Source organism: Acipenser ruthenus, chromosome 53 (assembly GCF_902713425.1).
Source record: "Acipenser ruthenus chromosome 53, fAciRut3.2 maternal haplotype, whole genome shotgun sequence".
NCBI lineage: Eukaryota > Metazoa > Chordata > Actinopteri > Acipenseriformes > Acipenseridae > Acipenser > Acipenser ruthenus.
In genome coordinates, this window is record NC_081241.1 from 2,679,985 (window position 1) to 2,707,210 (window position 27,226).

The 27,226-nt window shown below is 39.7% G+C and overlaps 3 protein-coding genes across 3 annotated transcripts; 2 read left to right on the forward strand and 1 right to left on the reverse strand.

The window, feature by feature from the left end:
* The first annotated feature begins 4,820 nt into the window (after positions 1 to 4,820).
* LOC131723222 (tripartite motif-containing protein 16-like) lies at positions 4,821 to 7,078 on the forward strand. Its single transcript, XM_059016780.1, has 3 exons — positions 4,821 to 4,986; positions 5,119 to 5,184; positions 5,637 to 7,078. Coding segments are annotated over exons 1-3 (600 nt in total). The 5' UTR covers positions 4,821 to 4,985; the 3' UTR covers positions 6,170 to 7,078.
* A 6,542-nt stretch (positions 7,079 to 13,620) lies between these two features.
* Positions 13,621 to 26,017, forward strand: LOC131723215 (tripartite motif-containing protein 16-like protein). Its single transcript, XM_059016765.1, has 7 exons — positions 13,621 to 14,225; positions 21,828 to 21,923; positions 22,110 to 22,343; positions 22,498 to 22,657; positions 23,416 to 23,472; positions 23,728 to 23,793; positions 24,371 to 26,017. Exons 1-7 carry the CDS (start codon positions 13,644 to 13,646, stop codon positions 24,898 to 24,900), a joined length of 1,725 nt encoding a protein of 574 aa, XP_058872748.1. The 5' UTR covers positions 13,621 to 13,643; the 3' UTR covers positions 24,901 to 26,017.
* On the reverse strand, positions 17,644 to 20,348 carry LOC131723219 (E3 SUMO-protein ligase KIAA1586-like). Its single transcript, XM_059016773.1, has 2 exons — positions 18,786 to 20,348; positions 17,644 to 18,364 (listed from the first exon to the last, which is right to left on the reverse strand). Exons 1-2 carry the CDS (start codon positions 19,803 to 19,805, stop codon positions 17,972 to 17,974), a joined length of 1,413 nt encoding a protein of 470 aa, XP_058872756.1. The 5' UTR covers positions 19,806 to 20,348; the 3' UTR covers positions 17,644 to 17,971.
* Positions 26,018 to 27,226: the final 1,209 nt, after the last annotated feature.

Below are 27,226 nucleotides of genomic sequence, written 5' to 3' on the forward strand. Positions count from 1 at the left end.
ACTAGACTCTCATCCTGCCTTTTAGATTCCTCTGGAGGCCTTGGTTCCAATCTGGTGGGCTAGGTGGCACAGACAGACAGTGGACTAATTCACTAGCTTCCCTGCCTTTTGTGTTCTGTTTGTTGGAATTATTTAATAAACACAAGCCCGTTGTTAAATAAACATTAAAAGACTGTATGGTCACTTTCTGAGTCAAAATCAGGGCTAGAAATTAATTTGTCTGGTTTGTATTGTTATGCAACCTGTTGACATTTTCTGCAGTTGTTTACTGTATCACCATGTGGTGAAATTGGTTATGTTGAGTGTTATAACTAGAGATTCAATCATTTATATTAAATTGTTTACCATAGGGTAACACAGTTTTTTTTTTTTTTTTTTTTTTAAATGATCAATTTTGTTTTTGAGAAAAATAATACATCAAAATGTAACAAAAGAACATTCCCATTCTCCCCTAGGAAACATCATTTATATAAAAAAATATTTAAGGGTAGAAAATCAAATTTAAAAATCTATTTTTCTCCACAACTTTCTAGTGGTTCGTTTTTGCAAGGGTGTAGAAATAAAATAAAATACAATTTGGTTAAGTCTCCTGTCTGAAATACATTTTTATAGCACTTTAAAGACAATGCGGTAAAAACCGTCATACAGTACTTAGCTTTTCCTTCTGTAAAGTGTTTAAACAACTGAATGAACCACTCTATGGTCCTAGCCTGCCCCAAAGAGTGAGTGGATTCAAATTAATTAAGTTATGTTTCTTTATGTTATTATGTTACAGAATTTGGGATTATGCTTATTGGAAAGCCAGTGGCATGCCTGGTTACTATTGCTAAATCACACTTTAGGAACAATCTAATGCAGGGGAATTCATTCTCATTATTATCTAAACTGACAATCATAGACAAGAGTCTAACTTGAATGCCCAGTTTGCAGTGAGTTGGTTTCTATTTACCACTTGCATTTTTCTATAATTACATGCATCAGCCTATAAATACTAAAGCTGCCCATACTCCAGCACTCTGCTTCATACAGACCTGGAGAGCTAACAAGAGAACAGCTACAGCTACAGCAACGACAATGGGTGACAACAGTGAGTCTCAATAGATATTTATACAATCTATATATATATATATATATATATATATATATATATATATATATATATATATATATATATATATATATATATATGTACTATTTATACAGCAATTTATACAGCAACAATATTATTTGGGATATAGCTAGCAGAAGAGGGTGGTCATACTTAACTAACATACTTTTTGGCAATGCTTTTGAAATCATTTATCCTTATTTTCAAAAAGCCTTGACAAAGTCTCACATGAAAGACTAATAAGTAAATTAAAATCAGCAGGAACACAGGGGATGACATGTAATTGGATACAGAACTGGTTAAAAAACAGAAAGCAGAACAATTGTTAGAGGTGTAAAATCGGATTGGGAGATGTACTTAGTGGGGTACAGCAAGGGTCTGTACTTGGACCCTTACATTCCATTATTTACAGACGTGCTCAAATTTGTTGGAACCCCTCCACAAAAAACGAAGAATGCACAATTTTCTCTGAAATAACTTGAAACTGACAAAAGTAATTGGCATCCACCATTGTTTATTCCATATTTAATAGAAATCAGACTTTGCTTTTGATTTTTTATTCAACATAATATTGTAAATAATAAAACAAATGAAAATGGCATGAACAAAAATGATGGGACCGCTAACCTAATATTTTGTTGCACAACCTTTAGAGGCAATCACTGCAATCAAACGTTTTCTGTAGCTCTCAATGAGACTTCTGCACCTGTTAACAGGTAGTTTGGCCCACTCTTCCTGAGCAAACTGCTCCAGCTGTCTCAGGTTTGATGGGTGCCTTCTCCAGACTGCAAGTTTCAGCTCTTTCCATAGATGTTCGATAGGATTCAGATCAGGACTCATAGAAGGCCACTTCAGAATAGTCCAATGTTTTGATCTTATCCATTCTTGGGTGCTTTTAGCTGTGTGTTTTGGGTCATTATCCTGTTGGAGGACCCATGACCTGCGACTGAGACAGAGCTTTCTGACATTGGGCAGTACGTTTCACTCCAGAATGCCTTGATAGTCTTGAGATTTCATTGTGCCCTGCACAGATTCAAGGCACCCTGTGCCAGGCCGCGCCCAGGGAGGTTGGCTACAGTTCCATGGACCTTAAACTTCTTAATAATATTTGCAACTGTTGTCACAGGAACATCAAGCTGCTTGGAGATGGTCTTGTAGCCTTTACCTTTACCATGCTTGTCTATTATTTTCTTTCTGAATTCCTCAGACAACTCTCTCCTTTGCTTTCTCTGGTCCATGTTCAGTGTGGTGCACACAATGATACCAAACAGCACAGTGACTACTTTTCTCCATTTAAATAGGCTGAATGACTGATTACAAGATTGGAGACATGTGTGATACTAATTAAAGAAACTAATTAGTTTGAAATATCACTATAATCCAATTATTTATTATCTTTTCTAAGGGGTACCAACAAATGTGTCCAGGCCATTTTAGAATATCTTTGTAGAATAAGCAATAATTCATCTCTTTTCACAGCTTCTTTGCTTTATTCTATGACATACCAAAGGCATGCAAGTATACATGATAAAATAGCTTTTAATTTCATCACTTTTCAGGAGGAATGAAGCATTATTTCAATGAGCTGTAAGGGTACCAACAAATTTGAGCACGTCTTTATATAAAAGACTTTAACTAAGATACACATTACAAGATTGTCAAATTTGCAGATGATACCAAACTTGGGGGAGTAGTGGACTCTAATTCAGGGGGATTTGGACCATCAGTGTAATTGGGCAAACTGTAGTGTGTAAGATGGTGTGATAAGTAAGATATTTTGATTCAAGCTTAATATGCTTAACAGATTCTTCAGTGACGCATGTAGTATATCTCTAGCTATCAAGTAGAGAGGTGGAAAATAGCAAGTTCGAATCCCTGCCGTTTCCATTTTTAAAGAAATTGTGTACTCTATATCCCTTTATACACTTATAATAGATCAGAGGATTTTTTTACCATTAATGTTCATAAAGAGCTCTGTTTGTACATACTTAATGCTTTTTTGTTTGTTGTTAATTTGAAAAAAAAATGTAAATGTTTATGAAATATAAATAAAAAATTAGCATCTTGATTTTAAAAAAAAAGAATGTTCCTTTCAGCTTGACTGAAACACCACACTATGAGCACTGTTGACAAAAGGTACGTATTGGGTGAAAAAATAATAGTTTCCTTCCTGTCAGCTACTGCTAAACACCGTTCATGGGTCACATGACCTAGTGGTTCAATGAACCACATGAACCTTTGCTTTGTAACACTGTTTGCTTCAATTGGTTCATGTGGGGTCCAATCAGCTAAGACTTCAGTCCCGTCACTAGTAAAAAGCACTTTTTTACATTGAGTTATGCATGGAATAGCCTACCAGGTGACACAGTAGGATCTAAAACACTGAGCACATTAACAAAAGGCTAGATTCTGTGCTTTTAGACACCCAGTAGGGTGTGCTCAAAAGCGATGAGCCTTAATTGGCCGAATGGCTTTTTCTCGTTCTCAAACTTTTCTTATGTTCTTAACTCAGTCTGATCAAATTATGCAGGTTTTTATTTATTTGTTTAAAAGGCCACCAGTCACTTCATCTGAGACATGCTGCCTGCTGTGTTTGATTCGGGGAAAGGTAGCTGGGATTTGACAGCTGCAAATTCCTAACCAGAAGGTAGAGCATCTCACTGTTAAGGAAGACATTGACACACCCTCAAGGTTGATAAGCCAGGATTAACGCTTTTACATACCCAAGTCTGTCTGTGTCTGTGCTGCTTCTTCCGGGTCTGACGTCACCACAAAGCCATCTCTCACAGGGAGGCAAAACCGGCAGGGAGTGTTTTTCCTCATTGCTTTGCAGACACCTGCAGGGCTGGCCTTTGTCCTCCAGTGGCCAGTATCTCCCTGATAGCCGCTCTCGAGTTCCTGGGTGTAGAAGAGGAAGCTGACTTTCTTTTCTGATTGCTGTTTGGAGTCTTGTGTGTGTTGTGTATTAATTCACATGTTTTAATTCTATTTTTCTCTCTTTTTTCTACCCAGTGAATGAAGTTGAAATTTACAATCTGCAGGCTTCAGAGCGAAGGAACAAACTTGAGCTTTTACCATGTAAGTCTATTTTCACTGTAACATTTGGTTCATTATTATTATTATTATTATTATTATTATTTTTATTTATTTATTTATTTATTTTTAGCAGACGCCCTTATCCAGGGGCGACTTACAATTGTTACAAGATATCACATTATTTTTACATACAATTACCCATTGTAATTACAGTTGAGTTTTTACTGGAGCAATCTAGGTAAAGTACCTTTCTCAACGGTACAGCAGCAGTGTCCCCCACCTGGGATTGAACCCATGACCCTCCGGTCAAGAGTCCAGAGCCCTAACCACTAATCCATACTGTTGCTTCATCTTACAGGATCAGATATGACAGGCTATGTATTAATAGAGGGTATTGTATCTTACAGGATCAGATATGACAGGCTCTGTAGTAATATGATGTGTTCTACTGTAATTATTTTTTTTTATAAAAATATTATAGCATTATTTATGCAAAGCCACCAACAGGATACATTTTCAATAGGGCAAGCATAAGAAAGATTCATAAATAAGAGGGGAGAGTAAGACTGCTGTTTGAATAGGGATGTATGGAGAAGGGTGGAGGGAACAGGGATTGATGATGCAGGGAGGAGGGAGTGATGTGAGGATGGAGCAGACAATGACTGCTGTATATTTGATGCACAAGGGTGTCCTAATATGGACACCGTACTGTTGGGCAAAGGTATCTGATAGAGAGAAACGAACACAAGACTTCAGTGCAGTGACAGATGTGTTCACATTGACTTTGGCTGCTGCACGATATGGAAGGAACACATATTCATTTTAATCATAAACATCTTGAAGTACGGATTTTTACATCCTGAAATGCCGTGAATAAGCCTTGTTTCTTTTCAGATTGCTGTTTGGAGTCTTGTGTGTGTTGTGTATTAATCCACATGTTTCAATTCTATTTCTCTCTCTTTTTTTCTGCCCAGTGAATGAAGTTGCAGTTTACAGTCTGCAGGTTCCAGAGCCAAGGAACAGAGCTGAGTTTTTAAAATGTAAGTCTGTTTTTACTGAAACATTTGGTTGAAAGATGTGTCACTCCATTTTGAGAAGAGCAAACAGTATTCAGGGATACCAAGATATTTAGGGAGAGAAAGTTCTGAGTGGGTAAAACGGCAACAAAAACCCACCCCAGTGGATATTCATCTGTCCCAATACTTGCTGGAGGGGAGTGTATAATATTTTACAATGTGGGGAGTGTATAATATTTTACAATGTGCATTGATTGCCAGCTGCAAAATCAATTCACACAAATGCACTCAAAATAATACAAATAATCCTATTATTTCCTTCTGTACCTTTGTACCTCAATGCTTCTTCTGTTTTCAAGTTGTAGCCTTATGTCAGAAAAAGAACCTGCTGTAATATGTATTTATCAGTCTGTCTTTTTGGTTTTGTATCATTCAAACCTAATGGAGATTTTCTCCATGATTTTCTCTTCAATCAGATTCCTGTCAGCTCACACTGGATCCCAACACAGTGCATACAGTGCTTTATCTGTCTGAAGGGAACAGAAAGGTGGCAGTGAGGAGACAGACCCAGTCATATCCTGATCACCGAGAGAGATTTGAATATCGGGCCGAAGTGCTTTGCAGAGAGGGTTTGTCTGGGACTCGCTGTTACTGGGAGATTGAGTGCAGTGGGAAAAAGGTTTCTATAGGAGTCACATATAAAGGAATCCACAGGAAAGGACCTCATCATTCCTGTATCCTTGGATTCAATGACAGGTCCTGGAGTTTGGACTGCTCTGGTTCTAGTTATGTTGCCCGGCACAATAGCAATCAAACTGCAATAACTGCCCCCCGCTCCCCCAGAGTAGGAGTGTATCTGGACTTTAATGCCGGCACTCTGTCCTTTTATGGCGTCTCTGACACAATGACCCTCCTGCACAGATTCCAAACCACATTCACTGAGCCACTCTATCCTGGGTGTTGGCTTCCTTATTACAATTCCACTTTAACAATCTGCCAGCTAAACTAGACTATTTTGTGTTTTAAGAAAACCTTTGTATTAAACTTCCTGTGTGAAGGGAATGTTACTGTTTAATCTTTGTCAGGTTAGTGTTTTTGTAATTGTAAACACTCGCAACTAGATAGGTGTTTCAACATAAAATGCTTAGTATGTCCAAAGTATTTATTGATGACAAATACATAAATAGCACCAAGTGGCAGACTTAGTTGGCATCTCTACACAGTGCTAGAATTTCCACAGTACTGATAAGTATCTCTTAAGGTGATTGTAGCTCACTAAATAATTCCACAATATATTATTATATATATTATTTATTAATTACTATATTGCACTTCCATTGGCTACATAGGTCTCAAATGTGCAGGTTTGAAAAGCATGCGATCTGGTGCTACTTGAGGTTAAAGAAAGTTCTCAGTTTATATGCCTTATTCTCAGGGTGCATGTTTACTAGAGCAGGTGTTTCTTTCAACACTGCACATTTGAGACCTATATAATGAATGGAAGTGCACAGCAGCTGAGATTCATGGGATTATTTTGTCAGCTCCAATCCCTATCAATGTGAGGTCGTGTAAATAGCAGCTCACAATACTTGCCATGTCAAAGGCATGTCAGTATAGTTTCCAGCAGATTCCTGTATACAGTAGAATCCTGTCAGCTGAATAGCATTTGAACTTGATGCTGAAGTTTATGGTAACACTTTTTCTGAAAGTGTATTTTTCAAATAGCTTATTAACACATTATAGATGCTTACAGTATGAGTTGTATGGTCTTTATAATGCATGATAGAACAAGTAATACATGGTAGTAACAGCATTTAATAATATGTTATAAATACTTAATAGATGCTATAAGAAATCTGCAATAAATGTAAATATAAAACTGTATATTAGCTGTAAACAAATCAGGACAAATCACATTAAACACTTCATTGTATGTGTCATTTATATTGAATTTTAATTGAATCTTTTTACTGAAAAGTTTTTAATTATTTGTACAAAACAATAGAAACACCTGCCACAACATTGTCAATATGGTGTAGGGCCTCCATGTTAAACACCTGCCAACCAAACACCTGTTATCAGCCCTCTATAAAATTCTGTCAGATCTGTTGTCTTGTGGTCCCATCGCAGTTGAAATAAGAACATAAGAGAGTTTACAAACGAGAGGAGGCAATTCAGCCCATGCATCTTTTACACATCACAGAATACAAGTCAGGGATACTATTTCAATCACATTTTTGTAGACATTGAAGAAATCCAGAACTGCAAATCAGAACTGAAGGGGTTAAAATAACTTCAGCACTGAGACTTTGTTGCCCCCTGCTGGGAGAAACAAAGAACTGCAGTTTAGACTCCTCAATACAAGGGTGGTTGGATATCAGCTTCCCTTTAATCAAGGTGTTTTTAAGAGCATTTTACAGCACTGAGGAATCCCCCTGCATTTCTGTTCAGATCAGTAACGACCCTGATAGCTCTAATGTTACCAGTCGTAAACACTGTGATAATAAGGATCTGTGTATCCTCACCATTTCAAAGATAATATATAACACATGATGTGTGAGAGGAGGGGATTGTGTGGTAAGGATTTGAATTAGAATCTTTATACTAAACCTTTGCCGCATACATTGGATTTATTTTACTGTGAAAATTAACAGAAATAAATACAACCAAAGAAAACACATCATGATCTTATTGAATTCAAAAGTGACATTTTACAGAATTTCACTCAACACAAGTGATGTTGCTTAACTCAGGAAAATAATTAGAAACATTGGTAATAATTAAGAGCCACACTCAGAACTGCAAACTGGTTTCTTCTCCATTTTAGAACACTCTGACGTCCATCAGCTAGGCTTTCATCAGAGCAATGCCTGCAGACAAACCCAGGTTTCCTCTCCAGTATAATGCAATATTACACAGAGACAGACAGAGTGAGCTGCTTCAATTCCAATCAAAGGGAATCATGTTAGATATCTGCTGGACAGCTGCTCCAATGCATTGCTATTTTTGAAGAGTGAAGAAAGAACTGTTACAGAGGAGCCTAAAAACCCTTCAAGAAACAACATCTAAACAGACAGACGAGCACATCAGTGTCAAAACAGACACCATGGGACTGAATCACCTGCCATACCACTGTCAGTAGGGTGTAGGACCCCCTGGGACTGATAAACCTGCCATACCACTGTCAGTGGGGTGTAGGACCTCCCTGGGACTGAGTCACCTGCCATATCACTGTCAGTAGGGTGTAGGACCATCAAGGCCAGCCAGGATGACAGTGATTGGTCCTGGCAGGTTGAGAGTCTGCAAGGTGTTTAAATTGTTCTGGAGGGATACATGATCATTCCTCAGTGATTCCCACCAGCCTCTAATTCCTTCAGGGAACTTGTATGTTATTGCATTGGGGTGGAAGTCTGTTCTCCAGAATGAGCCACACATAGAGAGAGTCCTATCACTGTGGAGACTGTTGTTCCTTGTGAATGAAACATCAGGATTGTGTGCAGTCTTGGATACGGCAGTGAAGCGAGCACTTCCTACTGTCAGCCCTCTCTCAAAGTCACTGCAATAGGATCTGATGTGCTGTTCTACCGTTGGAACTGAAACTCTCTGGAAACAGGGAGATGCAGCTTTTAGACATCCCAGAATCCATGCCAGGGATCTGGAGAACAACTGAAGCAGTCACTGCGGCTCTGCCTGGTTCTCATATCGCAGGGGTCTAGCATCAGTAAGTGCTGACAGGTCTGTGCTGTTTTGTTGTGTCTGTCATTGCAGGGAAACTGAACGTTCTGACTTCATTGTGATGTCACAGTGCCTGTGATGTCACTGTAAAAATTGACACCCAAGCTGAAGTTCATTCTTATGGTAAACCAATTGCAAAAAATAAGTCAAACCTTTTGTTAAGGAGGGCTGCAGAGCAAACTCAGATTTCACCTCTGGATTATATTGATAGTACTGCTTGAATCATTATACCTTTTCTACACTCCACCATATAAGAAGAACAAATCTGTTTCAAACTACAGCATGATTTCAATAACTCTGCCAGTTAATGCAAGTGAAGTGTTTGTGTGGCCAGTGTCCCACCCACATCCAGTCTCTACTGGGAATGGGCCTGTCCCATTAGGAGAAAGCTTCAGTATTGAAGGAGTGCTCTAACAGAAGTGCCATTCTCAAACTCCTGTCCCACTCTCTCCTCTCCGCCCCTCTCACACTGGTTCAGCAGTCTCTGCTCAGCCTGCTTGTCTAAACCTGGCCTCAGTCCCAAACCCCGCCTCTTAGAGCTTTATATAACTCCTGGAATTCAGAAACACAGGTAAGTTTCGTTTCTTGTGAAACCCATCCCTGTCTCTGTATCATCTCAACAGAAACAGCAGAAGCACATATTGTGATTCCAGCCCAGGATCACACTTCATGTTGAATCAAGGGTATTGACACAACTATTCCAATGGCTGGAGTTCCATCCTTCTTATATTCCTGTACAGAACTAGACACTCTAACACAGCAGTCAAACCCATTGTTAATACTGTGATAAATCAGGAGAAATGGACAGTCTAAACATGGAAACAAGCTTGTTCTTGTTATTCCACTTGTTCTCCTTGTTGAAGAAGAAAACTCCCCTCCTCTCCAAAAACAATTGAGAACTGAAGTGGAGGCATTTCTGTCCATTTTACCCACTCAGATCCCTCGCTTTCGAAATATATTAGTGCTTCTGAAAAGATAATAGCACCATCTTCAAATACAAGCTAAAGATTGTCAGATTGTCAAAGTATTTTACATTCACAATGAAAATAAATAAACTAATTTAAAATTAATAAATAACACTGTGTAACAATTTTTTTTTTTTTTTTGTTCCTGGGTAGTAAATGTTATTTCCTAATTGCTTATGCCTCAAAAGTATAGAAAATGGCTATTATTCCCCACAAACTTTGCTTTTGTGACCAGGACAGTGATATTTTGAAATTTACCTATTTTCCAGAACATTCCAGATAGATTCAGTGCTGAGTAAACTTGGAGTAACTTCTAGAACTTTCTAGAACTTTCCAGTAATATAAATAGTAGTATAAATACAGGGGCCTTAAGCCCACCAGTTCAGTTTAGTTCCAGCTGCCTAAGTGGATACATATCTGCATTTTTCTGAGATGGCATCAAGAGGCTGCAAACATCCGGCAGACGCATTTTGCTATGTCTGCGGCCAATTTATCAAGACAAGAGCGAAAAAGTACTCCGTGGAAGCATCTGCTAACATGTGTGAGGCCTACAAGGCATATTTCGGCATGCCTGTCGGGGATCAAGACAAACCCTGGGCACCTCATTTCACCTGCGAGCACTGCAAAAAAACTCTGGAAGGTAAGATGGACAATTGTTGCTCGGAATTTTATGTTGTAAAATTTGTTAACATTTTTAAAATTGTAAAAGTTTTTAATTTGAAAATGTTTTACAATTTTCAATGTTATTGAAAAAATATATCATATGTGAAAAATGTTGCGAGAATCTCTTACACATTAGTCATGGGTGAAATAAATGTATTTTTGTAGGATGGTACAGCTCTGCTTCTGCCACAATGTGACCAGTCTGTTCGAGGCAATCGGAATCGCCTGTAACCAGAATGAGTGGCGCCTCTTCATTGACAGCTCATCCAGGAGCCTCAAGGCCGTGCTGCTCCATAATGGTAACAAGTACCCGTCTCTTCCCCTGGCTCAATTGGTGCACCTCAAAGAGGATTACAACAGCATCAAGACCTTGCTGGACTCCTTGAAGTATGATGAGTACGGCTGGGAGGTCATAGGAGACTTCAAAATGGTGGCATTCCTGATGGGTCTCCAAGGCGGTTTTACCAAGTTTCCCTGCTATCTTTGCCTTTGGGACAGCAGGGACACCAAGGCGCACTACCACAGCGGACCGAGTTCTCTGTGGGGAGGAACAACGTCAAGTGGGAGCCACTGGTGGACCCCCGGAAGTTGCTGATGCCACCACTGCACATCAAATTGGGCCTTATGAAACAATTTGTCAGAGCTCTAGATAAGGAGTTTTGCAGCCTTCAAGTACCTTCAAGACTTCTTCCCTAAGCTGTCTGAGGCAAAGGTCAAAGCCGGTGTCTTCGTCGGACCACAGATAAAGAAGATCCTGGAGTGCAATGAATTCCCCAAGAAGCTCACTAGTAAGGAGAAAGTGGCTTGGAACAGCTTTGTCGCAGTGGTTCGGGGCTTCCTGGGCAATCACAAGGCCGAAAACTATGTGGAGCTGGTTGAGACTCTGGTGAAGAACTACGGCACAATGGGCTGTAGGATGTCCCTCAAAGTCCATATCCTTGATGCTCATCTTGATAAATTCAAGGAGAACATGGGAGCGTACTCGGAGGAGCAAGGCGAGCGCTTCCACCAGGATATACTGGACTTTGAACGCCGCTACCAAGGACAGTATAACGAGAACATGATGGGAGACTACATTTGGGGGCTGATTCGTGAAAGTGATTTACAGTATAATCGTAAATCTCGAAAAACTACTCACTTCTAAATCTTTTGTAGTCATTTTTGTAATACTTTAGTATAAATACATGTTAATTTGGATTCATATGTTGTTTTTTTCTGACTTTATGTGAACAAAAAGACACAAATTCGCCCGTTTTCTCATTGGAAATAGGTAGATTTCAAAATATCACTGTCCTGGTCACAAAAGCAAAGTTTGTGGGGAATAATAGCCATTTTCTATACTTTTGAGGCATAAGCAATTAGGAAATAACACTTACTACCCAGGAACAAAAATTGTGTTACATAGTGTAATGTTGTATTTAAGTTTTAATATAAGAGACATGATTTTCAATTTGCACTTCAATCAAAACAATTGAATGGTTGTAAATTTGATCAGCAATAACAGCATGTAAATATTTTATTAAAGAAATACAATTGAAATAGGTTGATTAAAGTATTGTTTATATCATCTATACATTCTTAATATTACATTTCTGATCTTTAATATCCTAGTATGTGTGTGCTGAATGATTCAATGTGATTTTTGCTTAGATCTTTATTTGAAATGCTTACTAACTATTCCAGCAAGAATTGCCTCTGAAAACTCTTGTCCAGGCTGATTGTGTGGAAACGAGGTGGGGAAGCATATTGGAGGTGCTCTGGGCACTGAAGTCCACAGGGTAAACATTGTGCACTGCAGCCCGTGCAACAGACATATGCTTCCCCACAATCAGCCTCTAGGAGTCTTTTCAGAAGCAGTGTTTTGCTGGAATAGTTAGTAAGCATGTTGAATAAAATCTAATCAGAAACAACCATAGAAAATCCTCATCAGGTAAGAAACGTAAAGAACATGATGACGTTTAAACCTTTAACCTCAGTGTGGTCCCCATGAGTGTTCATTAATATCTATCTATCAGGAGAGTTTTCAAAATGACCAATTGTATCTGTTAATGAAAAAACCAATGAAATCTATTTTAAACCAGTGTGGGGGCTGCAGGATTAATGGGCTTCACCTGAGTCAAAGACAGTGAAAATAAAGAAGTGTGGAGGTGGTGTGGTCCAGTGGTTAAAGAAAAGGGCTTGTAACCAGGAGGTCCCCGGTTCAAATCCCGACTCAGCCACTGACTCACTGTGTGACCCTGAGCAAGTCACTTAACCTCCTTGTGCTCCGTCTTTCAGGTGAGATGTTGTTGTAAGTGACTCTGCAGCTGATGCATAGTTCACACACCCTAGTCTCTGAAAGTCATCTTGGATAAAGGCGTCTGCTAAATAAACAAATAATAATAATAATAATAAAACAAAACAAGAATGGACTTGGGAGAATGATGTTCGGATGATGAGAGAGAAGGCACTGTATGAAAATAATAAAACAAATAGTGCACAGATTTGAAAAGTAGGTCCCTTGATTGTAAGCTTTGTTTGAGTGTCTGTTCTGTATAAAATGGTTTTAACTCATGAAATCAGTGCTGTAATAAATTAGTATGTCAGTAACGTACACACTCTGTCTGATAACACTAGAACATGTCTAGTTCTCATAATATACAGCCTCCCCTGGACAGGAGGGACCACCCTTCACGTTCTCTTAGGGGGGTGAGCAGTTCAGACTCTGTGCCTCAAGCTTGCCGTGAACTGGAGGGAAGTTGGTGCTCAGAGACAAGTTTGTGGTTGAGGTCTAATGGACTTTGAGATGTGGCCATGAAGATTGAACTCCACCAAACTCCCTTCCCTTGTGAAATCTGAGGATTCAGACCCACACAGAAGTGAAGGTCTAGTGCAGTCAAATACATACTGTAGCTATAGAAGGGTTACTGTGACAATGCCATTCTCAAACTCCAGTCCCACTCCCAACTCTCTCCTCTCTGCTCCTCTCAGACTGATTCAGCAGTTTTTGCTCCTCCTGCTTGTCTAAACCTGGCTTCAGTCCAAAACCCTGCCTCTTACAGATTTACACAACTCCAGGAAATCAGCACAGTGACGTTTCTGTTGTGAAATCGTCAGTCTCTCTGTCTCACTGCAGGAAGAATGGCTTCGGATTTGTGGTCAGAGGAGCACTTGAACTGCCCAGTGTGTCTGGAGATATTGAACGACCCAGTCGCTATTCCATGTGGACACAGTTACTGTACGGGGTGTATTAAGAACTGTTGGGATCAGACTGATCATACAGGTGTCTACAGCTGCCCCCAGTGCAGAGAGACCTTTACCCCAAGGCCTGTTCTGCGTAGAAACATCGTGCTGACTGAAGTTGTGGAGAAATTAAAGAAGACAGGACTCAATCCTCCTCCTGCTCAAAGTTATGCTGGACCTAGAAATGTGCCGTGTGATGCCTGCACTGGGAGAAAGTTCAAAGCTGTGAAATCCTGTTTGACGTGCCTGGCCTCTTACTGTGAAACACATGTCAAGCCACACTATGAGGGTGCTGCTTTCAAGAGGCACAAGCTGGTCAATGCAACTGGAAATCTGGAGCAGAAGCTTTGTGCAGAACACCAACGATTATGTGAGGTCTTCTGTAGAACCGATCAGACGTATATTTGCTGGCTGTGTGCAGACGAGGAACACAAGAGCCATGATACAGTCTCAGCTGAGAAAGAAAGGAGTGTGAAACAGGTAAGCGTTTGAACCATTTCCTTGTAGCTATCCTAGAAGATAAGAATTCCCAGGGATATTTAACATGTCTGTTTACTAGGTTATGCAGTTTCACATCAGATCAGATTTTAATTGTATATTAACAGCTATTTAAAGAGCCCTAGTTTTTTAATTGCTCTATCTAAACTATGATGTACTACAATGTATTTCAGGGTGTAACAGGGTGTTGTTACGGGTGTGGCTATCGCTGATTGACAGGAGAGACACAGGAGGTTTTCTTTGATACGAAATACAAAACATTCAAAACAAAACACTGGGCGAAAACAACTAGAAAATAAAAGGTGACCAAACAAGAAAGGAGGTCCCGCTCCAGGAACAGTCTCCCTGACACCTCCTCTCTAGACTTGGGTGGGATTAAAATCCCCTAAACTTGTTCCCTATTCCTTCCAGTGCTAGCGATCCTGGTTAACTCACACAGTGATCCGAGATACATTTTTCCTCTTGTGTTTTTCTCACCCTGGTTAACACACGCAGTCGTGAGGATCCTACAGCAACACTCTCCTTCCCAGACAGTCTGTATCCCTGCTTGCAGAACCAAGAAACTGGATTTTTCAGACCCTTTTTAAAGGCATGATTTTGAATATGCCCTGCCATATTTAACACAAACTTAATTTGAAAAAACATTATTTACAATCAAACAAAAACACACTATTTACATGTGCATGGTTTATATTCCTAGTTTTTTTTTATATATGTATCTTGCAACTTAATACAATCATATCAGTTTCATTGTTTAAGACATTATAGTTTAATTAGTAAAACTGATTAAAAAATATTTCCAGCAAAGTCAAGCACCCAGTTTAAATAAGCAGAAAAGACCAAGAGCTAACCATGCCTGTGTTTTTAGTGATGTGGGTGGAAATATGATCTGCGCTTGGAAAATTTGCAATGCAGCCAGAGGGCGGAGCGAGCTTCACCCAGTGCTGCCTCTATGATGCAGGGCCTCTTTAATATATTGAAACAATGATTGCAGCTCAGTGATAATAATATCTTCTTAATAAACTAATACATCAGATTTTAAACAAGACTTTAAAAATTGTGTTTACAGTACGCCAGAATTTGCAATTCTGTTTCAAATTCCACAAGCGTGTGATTTCTCCCTATTGAATTGTAATATTACTTTAAATCTGCTAGCAAGAACAACCCTCAGTTTCTAAATCTCACAAGCGTGTGCAATCCTCCAATAGGAATGCAGGAATGTGCTGCTACTCAGTTTAAAGTATTCAGAATGAATCAATGTGAGATACAAGTCAGGAAAGAGAGACATTGCCATACTGCTATTTTATTGTATTTTTTTCACTGGGAAACGGGTGAAGTCAACGTGAATTGAGTAACCATTTCCAGTGTTTATTGGCTATACACCAATTTCAGAAATCAGAAATTTTGCTTGACAAAACAAAGAAACTGTTAGCATAACAGAGGCAGAAGTGTTAAAGGGACTAGGAGCTCTTAAAATAAACAAATCCCCTGCGCTGGATGAGATACTCCCAGTAGTACTCAAAGAAATGAAAGAAGTTATTTACAAACCGCTAACCAATATCTCTTGACACAGGGGTTGTACTGACAGACTGGAAAATTGCAAACATAATACCGATCCACAAAAAGGGAGAAAAAACCGAAACAGGTAACTACAGACCAATAAGCCTGACTTCTATTATATGTAAACTTATGGAAACTATAATAAGATCCAAAATGGAAAATTGCCTATATGGTAACAGTATCCTGGGGGTCCTCTGCTATTCCTAATGATTTAGATTCTTTGCAGAAAATGCACTTTTCTCTGCAGATTTCCTTGGGGACCTACCCAAAACAATGGGTTTATGCTGCCATCTAGTGGCTGAAAATAAAACCCAGGCTTTACTGTGTTGATATGATGCTCGATTCAAAATGTGCTTCTCTTTTTTGAAGCGCCAAAATTACATCACGTAAAACGACTGGCCGAATACTCCTTTCTCATGAATATTAAGCAACCCTCACCTACTGAATATTAAAAGAGGAATGAAATATGTGTATATTAAAATGAACATGTTTATTTATAAGCGCAGCAGTGTGGAGTAAAGGCAGCAGTGTGGAGTAGTGGTTAGGGCTCTGGACTTTTGACCGGAGGGCTGTGGGTTCAATCCCAGGTGGGGGACACTACTGCTGTACCCTTGAGCAAAGTACTTTACCTAGATTGCTCCAGTAAAAACCCAACTGTATAAATGGGCAACTGTATGTATAAGAAAAAAATAATAATAATATGTATCTTAAGTTAACTTTGAAGAATTTGAATGGATGTATTAGTAATTGAATTTATGGAATCATAGGCTGTTATATTATTGCAATAAATTAATGATTAATGAATCTACATGAAACTTGTAAGCAAACTTGTTAAATTTGCAGACGACACAAAAATAGGAGGAGTGGCAAACACTTTTGCAGCAGCAAAGGTCAATCAAATTGATCTAGACAACATTCAGAACTGGACAGACACATGGCAAATGAAATTTAATAGAGAAAAGTGTAAAGTACTGCATGCAGGCAACAAAAATTGAAGAAGGAATCTATGAAAAAGAACTAGGAGTTTATGTTGACTCAGAAATGTCTTCATCTAGACAATGTGGGGAAGAAATAAAAAGGCCAAAAAGATGCTCGGATATATTGTGAGAAGTGTTGAATTTAAATCAAGGGAAGTAATGTTAAAACTTTACAATACATTAGTAAGACTGTGTCAATGTGCCCCGCCCCTGTGTGCATTTGTTTGTTATATGTTGTATGTTGCATGTGTTAATGTTGGTGTATAGAGATGGCTGCACGGGATATAAATCGGTGTGTGCAGCACGAGTTATTTAAGATGTAGAATTGTATTTAGGCACGAGGACTGCACTATCACTTCAAGTGCATTTAAAGTATTTAATATGTGAGCACGAGGTTGCACATAATTAATTCACGTGGTGGGATTCAAGTGAATAATTAATTGGTAATTGAATCCCGGCACAACAGTATATATAGATGCACGTTTTACTCACTCGGGGTGGTGTGTTCGGTGAGTGGAGAACGGGTGTGGAGAGGAGAAAGAAAAATAAAAAAACGTAAATAATAAGTGTTTAAACTCACTGTGTTGTGTGTCTGTCCGTGCACCATTTGTTAAGTGTTAGTCTGTTTTGTTTGTCTATTTATTTTGGCCTCAAGTGCTGTGTCCTGTGTTTTGTTTTGTTCAAACCTTTTATTTTATAATAAAACGGTGCAAGCAAGCGCATTTACCATTTCATCCACCGTCTGTCTGTGTACTCCTTTCTGGTCTGACGTAACCACTAGAGCCTGCTTGTCACAAAGACTCACCTAGAATATTGTGTTCAGTTCTGGTCACCTAGTTACAAAAAGGGTCTTGCTCAGTGGTGTAGTGGTAAAAAAAAAAGTAGCGGAGCGGTCCCAATGAGAATCAATTAAATAGTTAACGAGGTATTAACAGTTACGCCCACTTTCCATTTAACGCGATTTAATCGGGGTTTTTTTAATAATAATATAACACATATTTTACTTAACAAATTTCTGTAAAATCTCCCCTCTCTATAGAAAATTAAAAGTTGCACTTACCAATCACAGGTTGTTTTTAGTCAACTATAGGAACTGCCACAGAGCGTCAGGGGAGTCGCTGGAAATTGGACCTGCCACCCGTGTACGGCTGTCATCTGTGGATCGATGATTGTGTCGCAACCAAGTGGTCACTAAGGGCTTGGATTCCACTGTCTCAAAGGGGGTCCATGAAGCTTGATAAACATTAAGGCTGAAGCATGTTTGATTAAAATTTTGGAACGCTGATCAGTTATAATTAAGTTCATTTGGCTGAATCCCCTTTCACATTCAGCAGTACTGCACGGGATCACACGTGTGCAGTTAATAAGTGGAGCTAAATCATCTGGAATTCTTCCGTTGTTCTCCTTAAAATCTCGAAATGCATTTTTGATAATACGTTCATTTAGCTGAAAGCGCCGACACAATCTTTCAACTTCATTTTCGCCATAACCCTGGGGTAGTTCTGCAGGCCAGTGGTGTGGATCCAGGACCAAGAGCTCAGAAAGAAGACTTTCATATTTTTGGCAATTCACCTCGGAAGAAGCCTGAAAGAATAAGCTATTTGAAATTAATGGTAGCATTTCTAAAATGTATTTTCGAAACCTTAACTGTATGTATATATATATATATATATATATATATATATATATATATATATATATATATATATATATATGCGTTTTGTAGTTTTGAGTAGGATTAAATAAAGTAAATAATAAAAGTGCGATTTTGCAGAATACATATACTGTGCAGGAGTGTTTTTCTATTCTTATATTTACATTAGCCTATGCACCTGCGATGAGACTGACAGGAGTGCAGATGTTTATAATTTATTTGTTATACTTCTCAGTTGCAGTTTTATACTACACATGAAACTGAAATTAACGCCCCCCTCTGCTCGTTAATTGCAAACAATTAGGCTAGCTATTAAAATTAAAAAAATCTGTACAAGGTTTATGAACATACCTTCTCATTTGATGCAGTGGTTGTAAAAAGTCGTTCTTTCATATGATTGGCGAGTTTGGTAAGGAATTGTTTATGATTTATTTTTACATGTTTGGGATTCGACGTCAGCACTGTAGATTTAAATGTTCCTTCCATGGCAGCTATCTGCGCTTCAAGAGTCTTTGTACCTACATTCTCATTCATGGATTCAAAAATCCTTACTGTTCTACGTGCCATTTTATCTGCATAAACCAATGTAGTAGTCCGTTTCTGGAGAATCTCTGACAGCAGTGAAAGTTCGTATAAGGCATCGTACATAACTCCGAGGTCAATGAGAAATTCTGGCGAGCACAGCCTTTTCAGTAGACCGCTGTATGTCGCTCTTTCAGCAGAAGTCCGCTTAGAGCTTACGGCAGCTTTAAAATGAGTCGACAGAACTTCAAAACTTTCCCACACAGCGGAGACAGTCCTGAACGAACTGGAAACCCATCTCACATCCAGTACACGACCAATTTTCCTCAAGACAGCATCCAGTTCCTTCGCACAATTTCGGAGTTCTTGCTGATTTAGTGCTGATCTACTGTAGACTGAGTATAGCTTGTCCATGAAAGAATGAAAATGGTTCATGCCAGTAGTCTCAGAAACACTATCGGCAACTGCAAGTTCGAGTCTGTGATTTAGACAGTGCCAGACAACAATGTTGGGGTACATGTCTGAAATTCGTTTTGCCACACCAGATTTTTTCCCAAGCATTACACTTGCACCGTCACTTGCAAATGCAACAAGATTCTTCTGTAAGCATGCATGGTCAAACCCGTGTTTTTGAAGACACTTAGTAAGCGCTAACACTATGGACTCAGCTGACTGATCAAAAAGTTCAACTAACTCCAAAAACATGAAGTGAGGGTCACGTGTCTTGTCTGTCTCGCATTTGAGATGCACAATAAGTGCTGGGGAACCATTCAGAGCTGTTGATTCATCAATTAACACAGCAATTTTTCCATCGATGTGTATTATTCTCTCACAGGCCTTTTTGACCATTTCATCAGAAACGTGGTTGATAATTTGAGTGGCGCTGTATCTGGAATGAAGACCAGTTCCCACATTAACACCATGTATTTCTTGCAGTTCCAGTAAGGCCTGGTGATCAGAATAGGGTCGATTTTGTTTTGCAAGGTAGTAAGCAGTAGAAAATATTTTACAGGTAGTTTCGTGATCTCGCCTTTTTGCACTGTCAACACATTTCCCAATAATGTCCTCTGTGTTCTGCTGTAACAATGCAGTGGCCTTGTTATGAGCGCTGGATTTCTTGTGTTCAGCTATCTTTTTTCTCAAAGATCGTAGCTGTTGCTCTCGAGTTTTTCCATTGTACCCAACACTGTAATTTTTCCACTCAGAAGACAGAGAAACACCCTGACTTTTCAAAACTGACAGCGCAGAAACACGTCTACAAACACGACAGCCCAGATTACCATCCGCACAGTCAAGGAAAGTGTAAAGTTGTTTCTTTTCTTCCCATACCTCAGAACTCCAGATGTTTGGCCATGGCTGTTTCTCCGCGTTTTTTTCTTCAACTGCTGTAGGTTCTGGTTCCACTGTAGGTTCTGGTTCCACTGTAGGTTCTGCTTCTGCCGTACAACAAACGATCTTCTGTTTTTTACTACTATTGCCAAAATATTGTATCAAAGTCTCTTGACGAGTTCGTTTACTACCTCCGAGACCAGACATTTTTGATTTGCGAGTTGTTTTTTATTATTATTAATACCGTTACTAATATCATCACCTCAGTTACGGCCAAGGAACGAACCGCCTCCTTCTCTGATTGGTTGTCAGCAACATCACTTTCAAAAGTGATTTGCTAAAAAAAAAAAACTGGAATGACAGCATATTTTAATGGCATAATAATGGACCAATCAAAAGCAGCAACTGTGCTGCTTATTGTGGTGACATCGTTTTTCAGATTACTTGATGTTTTAGCCGACAGCTTGTCTTTATTAAACATATAGCTAGCTGTCTGTCTGTCGCAAATTCGCACAGCTGGCACAGAGCCGCAGGCAATGCTTACTACAAGTGTTTAGACAAAATTCGAACACGAAAATATTTTAAATATATGTATTTATAAATGTGAACATTTGCAATTGAAAAACATGGATTGAAAAAGTGCCGGAGCGCCGCTCCGCCCCGCTCCGGCTCCACTACACCCCTGGTCTTGCTGCTTTAGAAAGAGTGCAAAGAAGAGCAACCAGAATGATAACGGGTTTAAAAGGCATGTCGTATGCAGACAGGCTAAAAGAATTGAATCTATTCAGTCTTGAACAAAGAAGACTACGTGGCGATCTGATTCAAACATTCAAAATCCTAAAAGGTATAGACAATGTTGACCCAGGGGACTTCTTTGACCTGAAAAAAGAAACAAGGACCAGGGGTCACAAATGCAGATTACATAAAGGGGCATTCAGAACAGAAAATATGAGGCACTTTTTACACAGAGGATTGTGAGGGTCTGGAACCAACTCCCCAGTAATGTTGTTGAAGCTGACACCCTGGGATCCTTCAAGAAGCTGCTTGATGAGATTCTGGGATCAATAAGCTACTAACAACCAAACAAGCAAGATGGACTGAATGGCCTCCTCTCGTTTGTAAACTTTCTTATGTTCTTATGTAACACATGCTAGATCAGCCATCATTCACTGTTACTAGTATGAAATAGTAACATCTAGTGGACAGTTAATGTGGCTAAAGTGTCTTTTTGTGTTGCTGGCCACTGTGCACTAGATGGTGTTCATGCACCATCTTAGTACTATACACACATGTTGTCTGATCTAGCCTGTGCTATAGATGTCTGTGGTGTGCAACTGGAACTGAACAGCAAAATTTATTCGAGAACCACTGAGAATTATTGCAAACATTGTAAAGAGGTAAGGGGACAAGAAAATAGAATATATATTTGAACTAAAATCAGTCAGTTTCAATAGAATACTTAACCAGGCCTGTGATGGGTGTGAAAGGATATCACTCAATGCTCCATCAGAAATGTCACTGTGTCACTGTGTTTCTACACAGAAGCAGCTGGGAGAGACACAGACAGAAATACAACAGAGAATCCAGGAGAGACTGAAAGAAACTGAGGAGCTGAAACATGCTGTGGAGTCACTGAAAGTGGGTATTGACAAGATGGTGTTATTATTATTATTATTATTATTATTATTATTATTATTATTATTATTATTATTATTATTATTAACAGATGGACAGCAACACATCTACAGAAGTTGACTGTATCAGCCTGATGTGTTTTTGATATCAATTCTAACCATGTCTCCTCTACTGTGTTCTTTCACTCAGAGATCTGCACAGATAGAAATAAAGAAAAGTGAGAAGATCTTTACTGAGCTGATCCGATCCATTGAGAAGATCCACACTGAGGTTATTGAGCTGATTGTAGCTAACAAGAAGGCTGCAGTGAATCAGGCTGAAGGACTCATGAAGAAACTGGAGCAGGAGATTGCTGAGCTATGTAGGAGAAATGTTGAGCTGAAACAGCTTTCAGAGACAGAGGATCACATCCATTTTCTACAGGTAACATCACTGCTTGTTAGAAAATCTCAAGTACATAACTGGGACGGTTTCAGACAGACCTCTCCAATTGAATGAATCCTTGCTTTTCCCCAGGAATGTTTTGGACCCCATTCTGTTTGACTGAAAACTCCTTTTCTCCACTTTCCTGTTGTAGAATTTCCAGTCTCTCTGTGCCCCTCCTGAAGCTGGAGACTTACCCAGCGTTACTGTCAATACAGGCATCTCTTTTGGGGCTGTGAGGAAAGCTGTATCTGAACTTAAAGGTCATATTGAGGTCTTCTGCAAGGGGGAATTATTCAAAATAACTAAAACAGGTTGGTGTGAAATAGATTCCTTTGGTAGAGATTTCTCAAATAGACCATGGCTTGAGGAGGGACAGGACTTGCAAGACATTAATAAAGAATTCTTGCAGATTGCTGGCTATATAAATATTGTAGTATTGAGAAGGGAGGAGGCAGCAGGGAGGAGGAAGGAGTGAGGTGGCAGCAGGTAGGAGGGAGCAGGGAGCATGGAGGCCAGAGCAGGGAGGGAGGGAGCATGGAAGAGGGAGTGGGGAGGAGGAAGGAGTGAGGAGGCAGCAGGTAACAGGGATGAGGGAGCATGGATGAGGGAGCAGGGAGGGCAGAGCAAGGAGCAGGGAGGACAGAGAAGGGAGCAGGGAGGATGGAGCAGGGAGTGATGAAGCAGACTGGAGGGAGAAGGGTGCATGCAGGAGGGAGCAGGGAAGTGGTAGGAGGGAGCATGGAGGATGGAACAGGGACTGATGAAGCAGGGAGGAGGGAGTGATTGAGGATGAAGCAGACAATGACTGCTGTATGTTAATAAAGACTTTTTGGAGACTGTTGGCTATAAGAATATTGCAGATGTTTTATTTCAAATTATTTCCCCAGGTTGAAACACCCCACCTCATTTACAGTGACATCCTGAGTGATGAGAGCAGGAATGAGAGAGTTTCTATAGACATTACATGAGAAACAACACAATAGCATATAAACAGAGACAGATGGATTCAAACATTAAACAACACATTCATGCCATATAGAATGCTAACAGTTTTCTGTATTTTATTTAGTGAATGAAACAGCAGTTTATACCCTGAGGTCTAGGAGCAGTGACAGACGTTTCAAAGGTAAGGCTTTTCTTCCAGTAAAACATTTTCTCTAGAGACATTCTCACTTTTTTGTATGTATTAGATTAGTTCTTGTGTGAAAGATTCCTGATGAGGGTGGAGTTAGCTGGGTCATTTGCTACACTGATAAACTGAACAGATGCACTTTGTGTTTAAAGATTAAGAACATGGCAGATTGCAGTTTGGAGTCATGTGTGAGTGTTGTGTATTAATCCGCATGTTTCAATTCTATTTCTCTCTCTTTTTTCTGCCCAGTGAATGAAGCTGGAGTTTACAGTCTGCAGGCTCCAGAGCCAAGGAACAGAGCTGAGTTTTTAAAATGTAAGTCTGTTTTCACTGAAACATTTTATTGAAAGATGTGTCACTCCATTGTGAGAAGAGCTAACACTACAGAACAGGGAGGGGTGGAGCTTGAGGGCAGCAATTATTATTATTTATTAGTAATTGTGAAGCCATTAATCTACACTCCTCTCCAACAAGTATTGGGACACATGACACATGCACAATATTTTACAATGAATAGCATCATTACATTGTGCATTGATCGACAGCTGCACAATTAATAAACACAAACTCACCCAAATAATATTATTACTCCATTCTGTACATTTGTACCTCAATGCCTCTTCTGCTTTCAAGTTGTAGCAGGGAGCATGGAGTAGAAAGCAGGTAGGGGGGAGCATTGAGGGATGAGGGAGCAGGGAGCATGGAGGAGGGAGCAGGGAGCAGAGCACAGGGAGTAGGGAGGAGTGAAAAGGGGGACAGAGGAGGGATCAGGGATTAGGGAGGAGGGAGCATGGAGAACAGAAGAGGGGGTCTCTTCCAACCCTGTGTATTTTTTCAGTGATTTGACTTTTCTAACCATCTCTCCTCTAACCTGCCTCTTCTCTTCAATCAGATTCCTTTCAACTCACACTGGACCCCAACACAGCACATAGTGTGCTCTGTCTGTCTGAAGGGAACAGAAAGGTGACATGGAGGAGAGAGACAGAGCGATATCGTGATCACCCAGAGAGATTTGACCGATATTCCCAAGTGCTGTGCAGAGAGGATTTGTCTGGGTCTCGTTGTTACTGGGAGATGGAGTGGAGTGGGGTAGGGGCTTTTATAGGAGTCACATATAAAGGAATCAGCAGGAAAGGAAGGGATGTTTCCATTGTCCTTGGATACAATGACAAGTCCTGGAGTTTGGACTGCTCTGTTTCCAGTTACACTGCCCGGCACAATAGCAATGAAACTTCAGTAGCTGCCCCCCACTCCCCCAGAATAGGAGTGTATCTGGACTTTAATGCCGGCACGCTGTCCTTTTATGGCGTCTCTGACACAATGATCCTCCTTCACAGATTCCAAACCACATTCACTGAGCCACTCTATCCTGGGTTTAGGCTTCGTGCTGATTCCACTGTAACAATCTGCCAGCTTAACTAGACTGTTTTGTATTTCAAGAAAACCTTTGTATTGAACTCTATCTGTCCTCTCCACTTCTCGGGTGAAGGGAATGTTCAATCTGACACAACTTTGTATGAAAGTTAGGGGCTAAAATGGCTCCACCTGTAGAGTGAAACAAGGTGAATTATTTGTTTTTACATTGGGGCAGAGGCAGCCTAAATTTTACCGTTTAATCTCTGTTAGGTTAGTGTTTTTGTAATTGTAAACATTTACTGGACAGGTGTTTCACTGCCATTTTGAGATTGTTGCTGTACTCTTTAGTTTTAACCATTTTTGTTGCTTTTTGAATCACAAATTTAATTTGTTTTTCAATACTTGATGATTATGTAATCATCAGGTGTTGTTTTTTTAATTGATAACTGTCAATCATTAGCAACAAATGGGTTTCACACGAAATATGTTGATTATTATTATTAGTTTTTGCATGTTATTTTTCAAATTATAGAAATCATTTTTTTGTGTTTTTTGTATATTTACTGTAACAGCAGCGGGATGTGTGAGACAGCAGGGAGGGGGTTAAAGCCTCCCTGAAGAGAAAAAAACATGTAAAAATGCACCTTTCTTTAGTTTAATTGTTTTGTTTTATTGTTTAATTTAACTGTTTTATTATTTAATTATCCCCTGCACCTGGGCAGTAATTAGGAATTGGGACCAGGGTAGGGTATAAGAGAGGATCAGTTAATCTGATCGAGGCTGCTGAGTAGAAGGAGGCAGATGAGGTGCTCTGCTTCCGAGCAGTCGCTGAAGTAAGTGCTATGAAACCCGCGTAGTTTGTTTGTGTTTTGTGGTGCCAGGTAAACGGCTTAGCCATCCTGCGAGTTAGTGAGGGAAATAACCTGTTTAGGTAGCGCTCCAAAGCGGAGCTAGGTGTTTATTTTGTGTTTTGTTATATTTGTTTTATTTTGTGTTTATTAAAAAAAAAATAGCGCGTCAGCGCAGGAAAATCCATTTCTGTGTACTGGGTCGTATTTTTAAAGGGGCACGAACCTGTGAGTACAGTGGCCCTGAAGTGCAAAACACGAGCAAATAAAAAAAATACAGACTAACAAAAAAATGTGTACCTGCACTTAAAAAAAAGCTTACCTGCAATTAATAAAACGACGGCAAATACAAAAACAAACGCCTGCATCTTAATTTGTGTACAAACACAAAAAGGGCTTACATCTTAAAAAAACAGCACCAAACAAATCAAATCCTATAACGGAAATGACATAGGCAAGTGACCGGATGTTGGTTGTGGAAAGACATAAATCAGATCTCCGATTGGATGAACATTTACTCAGTTACTGTGATCCTGAACCATGGAAGCTGTCGTCTTTATACACTTTTGGGTCTCTCTCTCTCTCTCTCTCTCTCTCTCTCTCTCTCTCTCTCTCTCTCTCTCTCTCTCTCTCTCTCTCTCTCTCTCTCTCTCTCTCTCTCTCTCTCTCTCTCTCTCTCTCTCTCTCTCTCTCTCTCTCTCTCTCTCTCTCTCTCTCTCTCTCTCTCTCTCTCTCTCTCTCTCTCTCTCTCTCTCAATTCAATTCAATTCAATTCAAAGTGCTTTATTGGCATGACTTATTTTCCACAGTGTTGCCAAAGCAAATACATACATATTATGAACAGATGCATCTATATACAAACAAGGAACAATGGTAACAAAATAATAATAAATAAAATAGAAGATAAATAATAATAATACAGAAATTGAAATATTGAAATAATGATATTGAAACTATTAAATTGTGCCGTCACTGCGTGCCCCTCAGGTTGTGGCAGGTGGCTACATATTTGGCAGCCAGTGGAGCTGTGTGTCCCTCCCCTAGGAGGACAGCAAGTTTCTCTGAGTCTGCCATTTGTCTGAAAAGAGGATATTTTTCTTGTATTTTAATGAAGAATGATTCTCTGATATGGCTGTATTTTATACAGTGTAGGAGAAAGTGCATCTCAGTTTCCACCTCTCCTGTCTCGCAGTGACCACAGAGCCGATCTTCTCTGGGCAGCCAGGTCTGCCTGTGTCTGCCTGTCTCTACGGCCAGGCTGTGGTCACTGAGCCTGTACTTGGTCAGGATCTGTCTCTGCTTCGTATCTCTGACAGTGGAGAGATACTCTGCTAGGCTGTAGTTTCTTTTTAGGGCCCGATAGCAATCAAGTTTATTTTGGGATTTTATTTCTGTGTCCCAGTGTTCCAGATAGGAGTTTTTGGTTTGTTTTATAATTTGGTTTACTCTGATTGGGGGCTGGTAAGCAGTGCTGACCTGAAGCTGGTTGGAGTTAGTATTGGAGGGGGTCAGTGTGATGAGCTTCAAAGCCAGCTGGCATAGGG

Bases quoted from the DNA above. Each gene is read 5' to 3' on its own strand.
- LOC131723215 (XM_059016765.1), top strand. From the start codon at position 13,644: ATGGCTTCGGATTTGTGGTCAGAGGAGCACTTGAACTGCCCAGTGTGT. The intron at 21,924-22,109 runs GTGGGTATTGAC...TCTTTCACTCAG, and splicing joins ATGCTGTGGAGTCACTGAAA to AGATCTGCACAGATAGAAAT. The intron at 23,473-23,727 runs GTAAGGCTTTTC...TTTTCTGCCCAG, and splicing joins CAGTGACAGACGTTTCAAAG to TGAATGAAGCTGGAGTTTAC.
- LOC131723219 (XM_059016773.1), bottom strand. From the start codon at position 19,805: ATGGTCAAAAAGGCCTGTGAGAGAATAATACACATCGATGGAAAAATT. The intron at 18,365-18,785 runs GTATGTTCATAA...TTATTCTTTCAG, and splicing joins CCACTGCATCAAATGAGAAG to GCTTCTTCCGAGGTGAATTG.
- LOC131723222 (XM_059016780.1), top strand. The intron at 5,185-5,636 runs GTAAGTCTGTTT...CTCTTCAATCAG, and splicing joins CAGAGCTGAGTTTTTAAAAT to ATTCCTGTCAGCTCACACTG.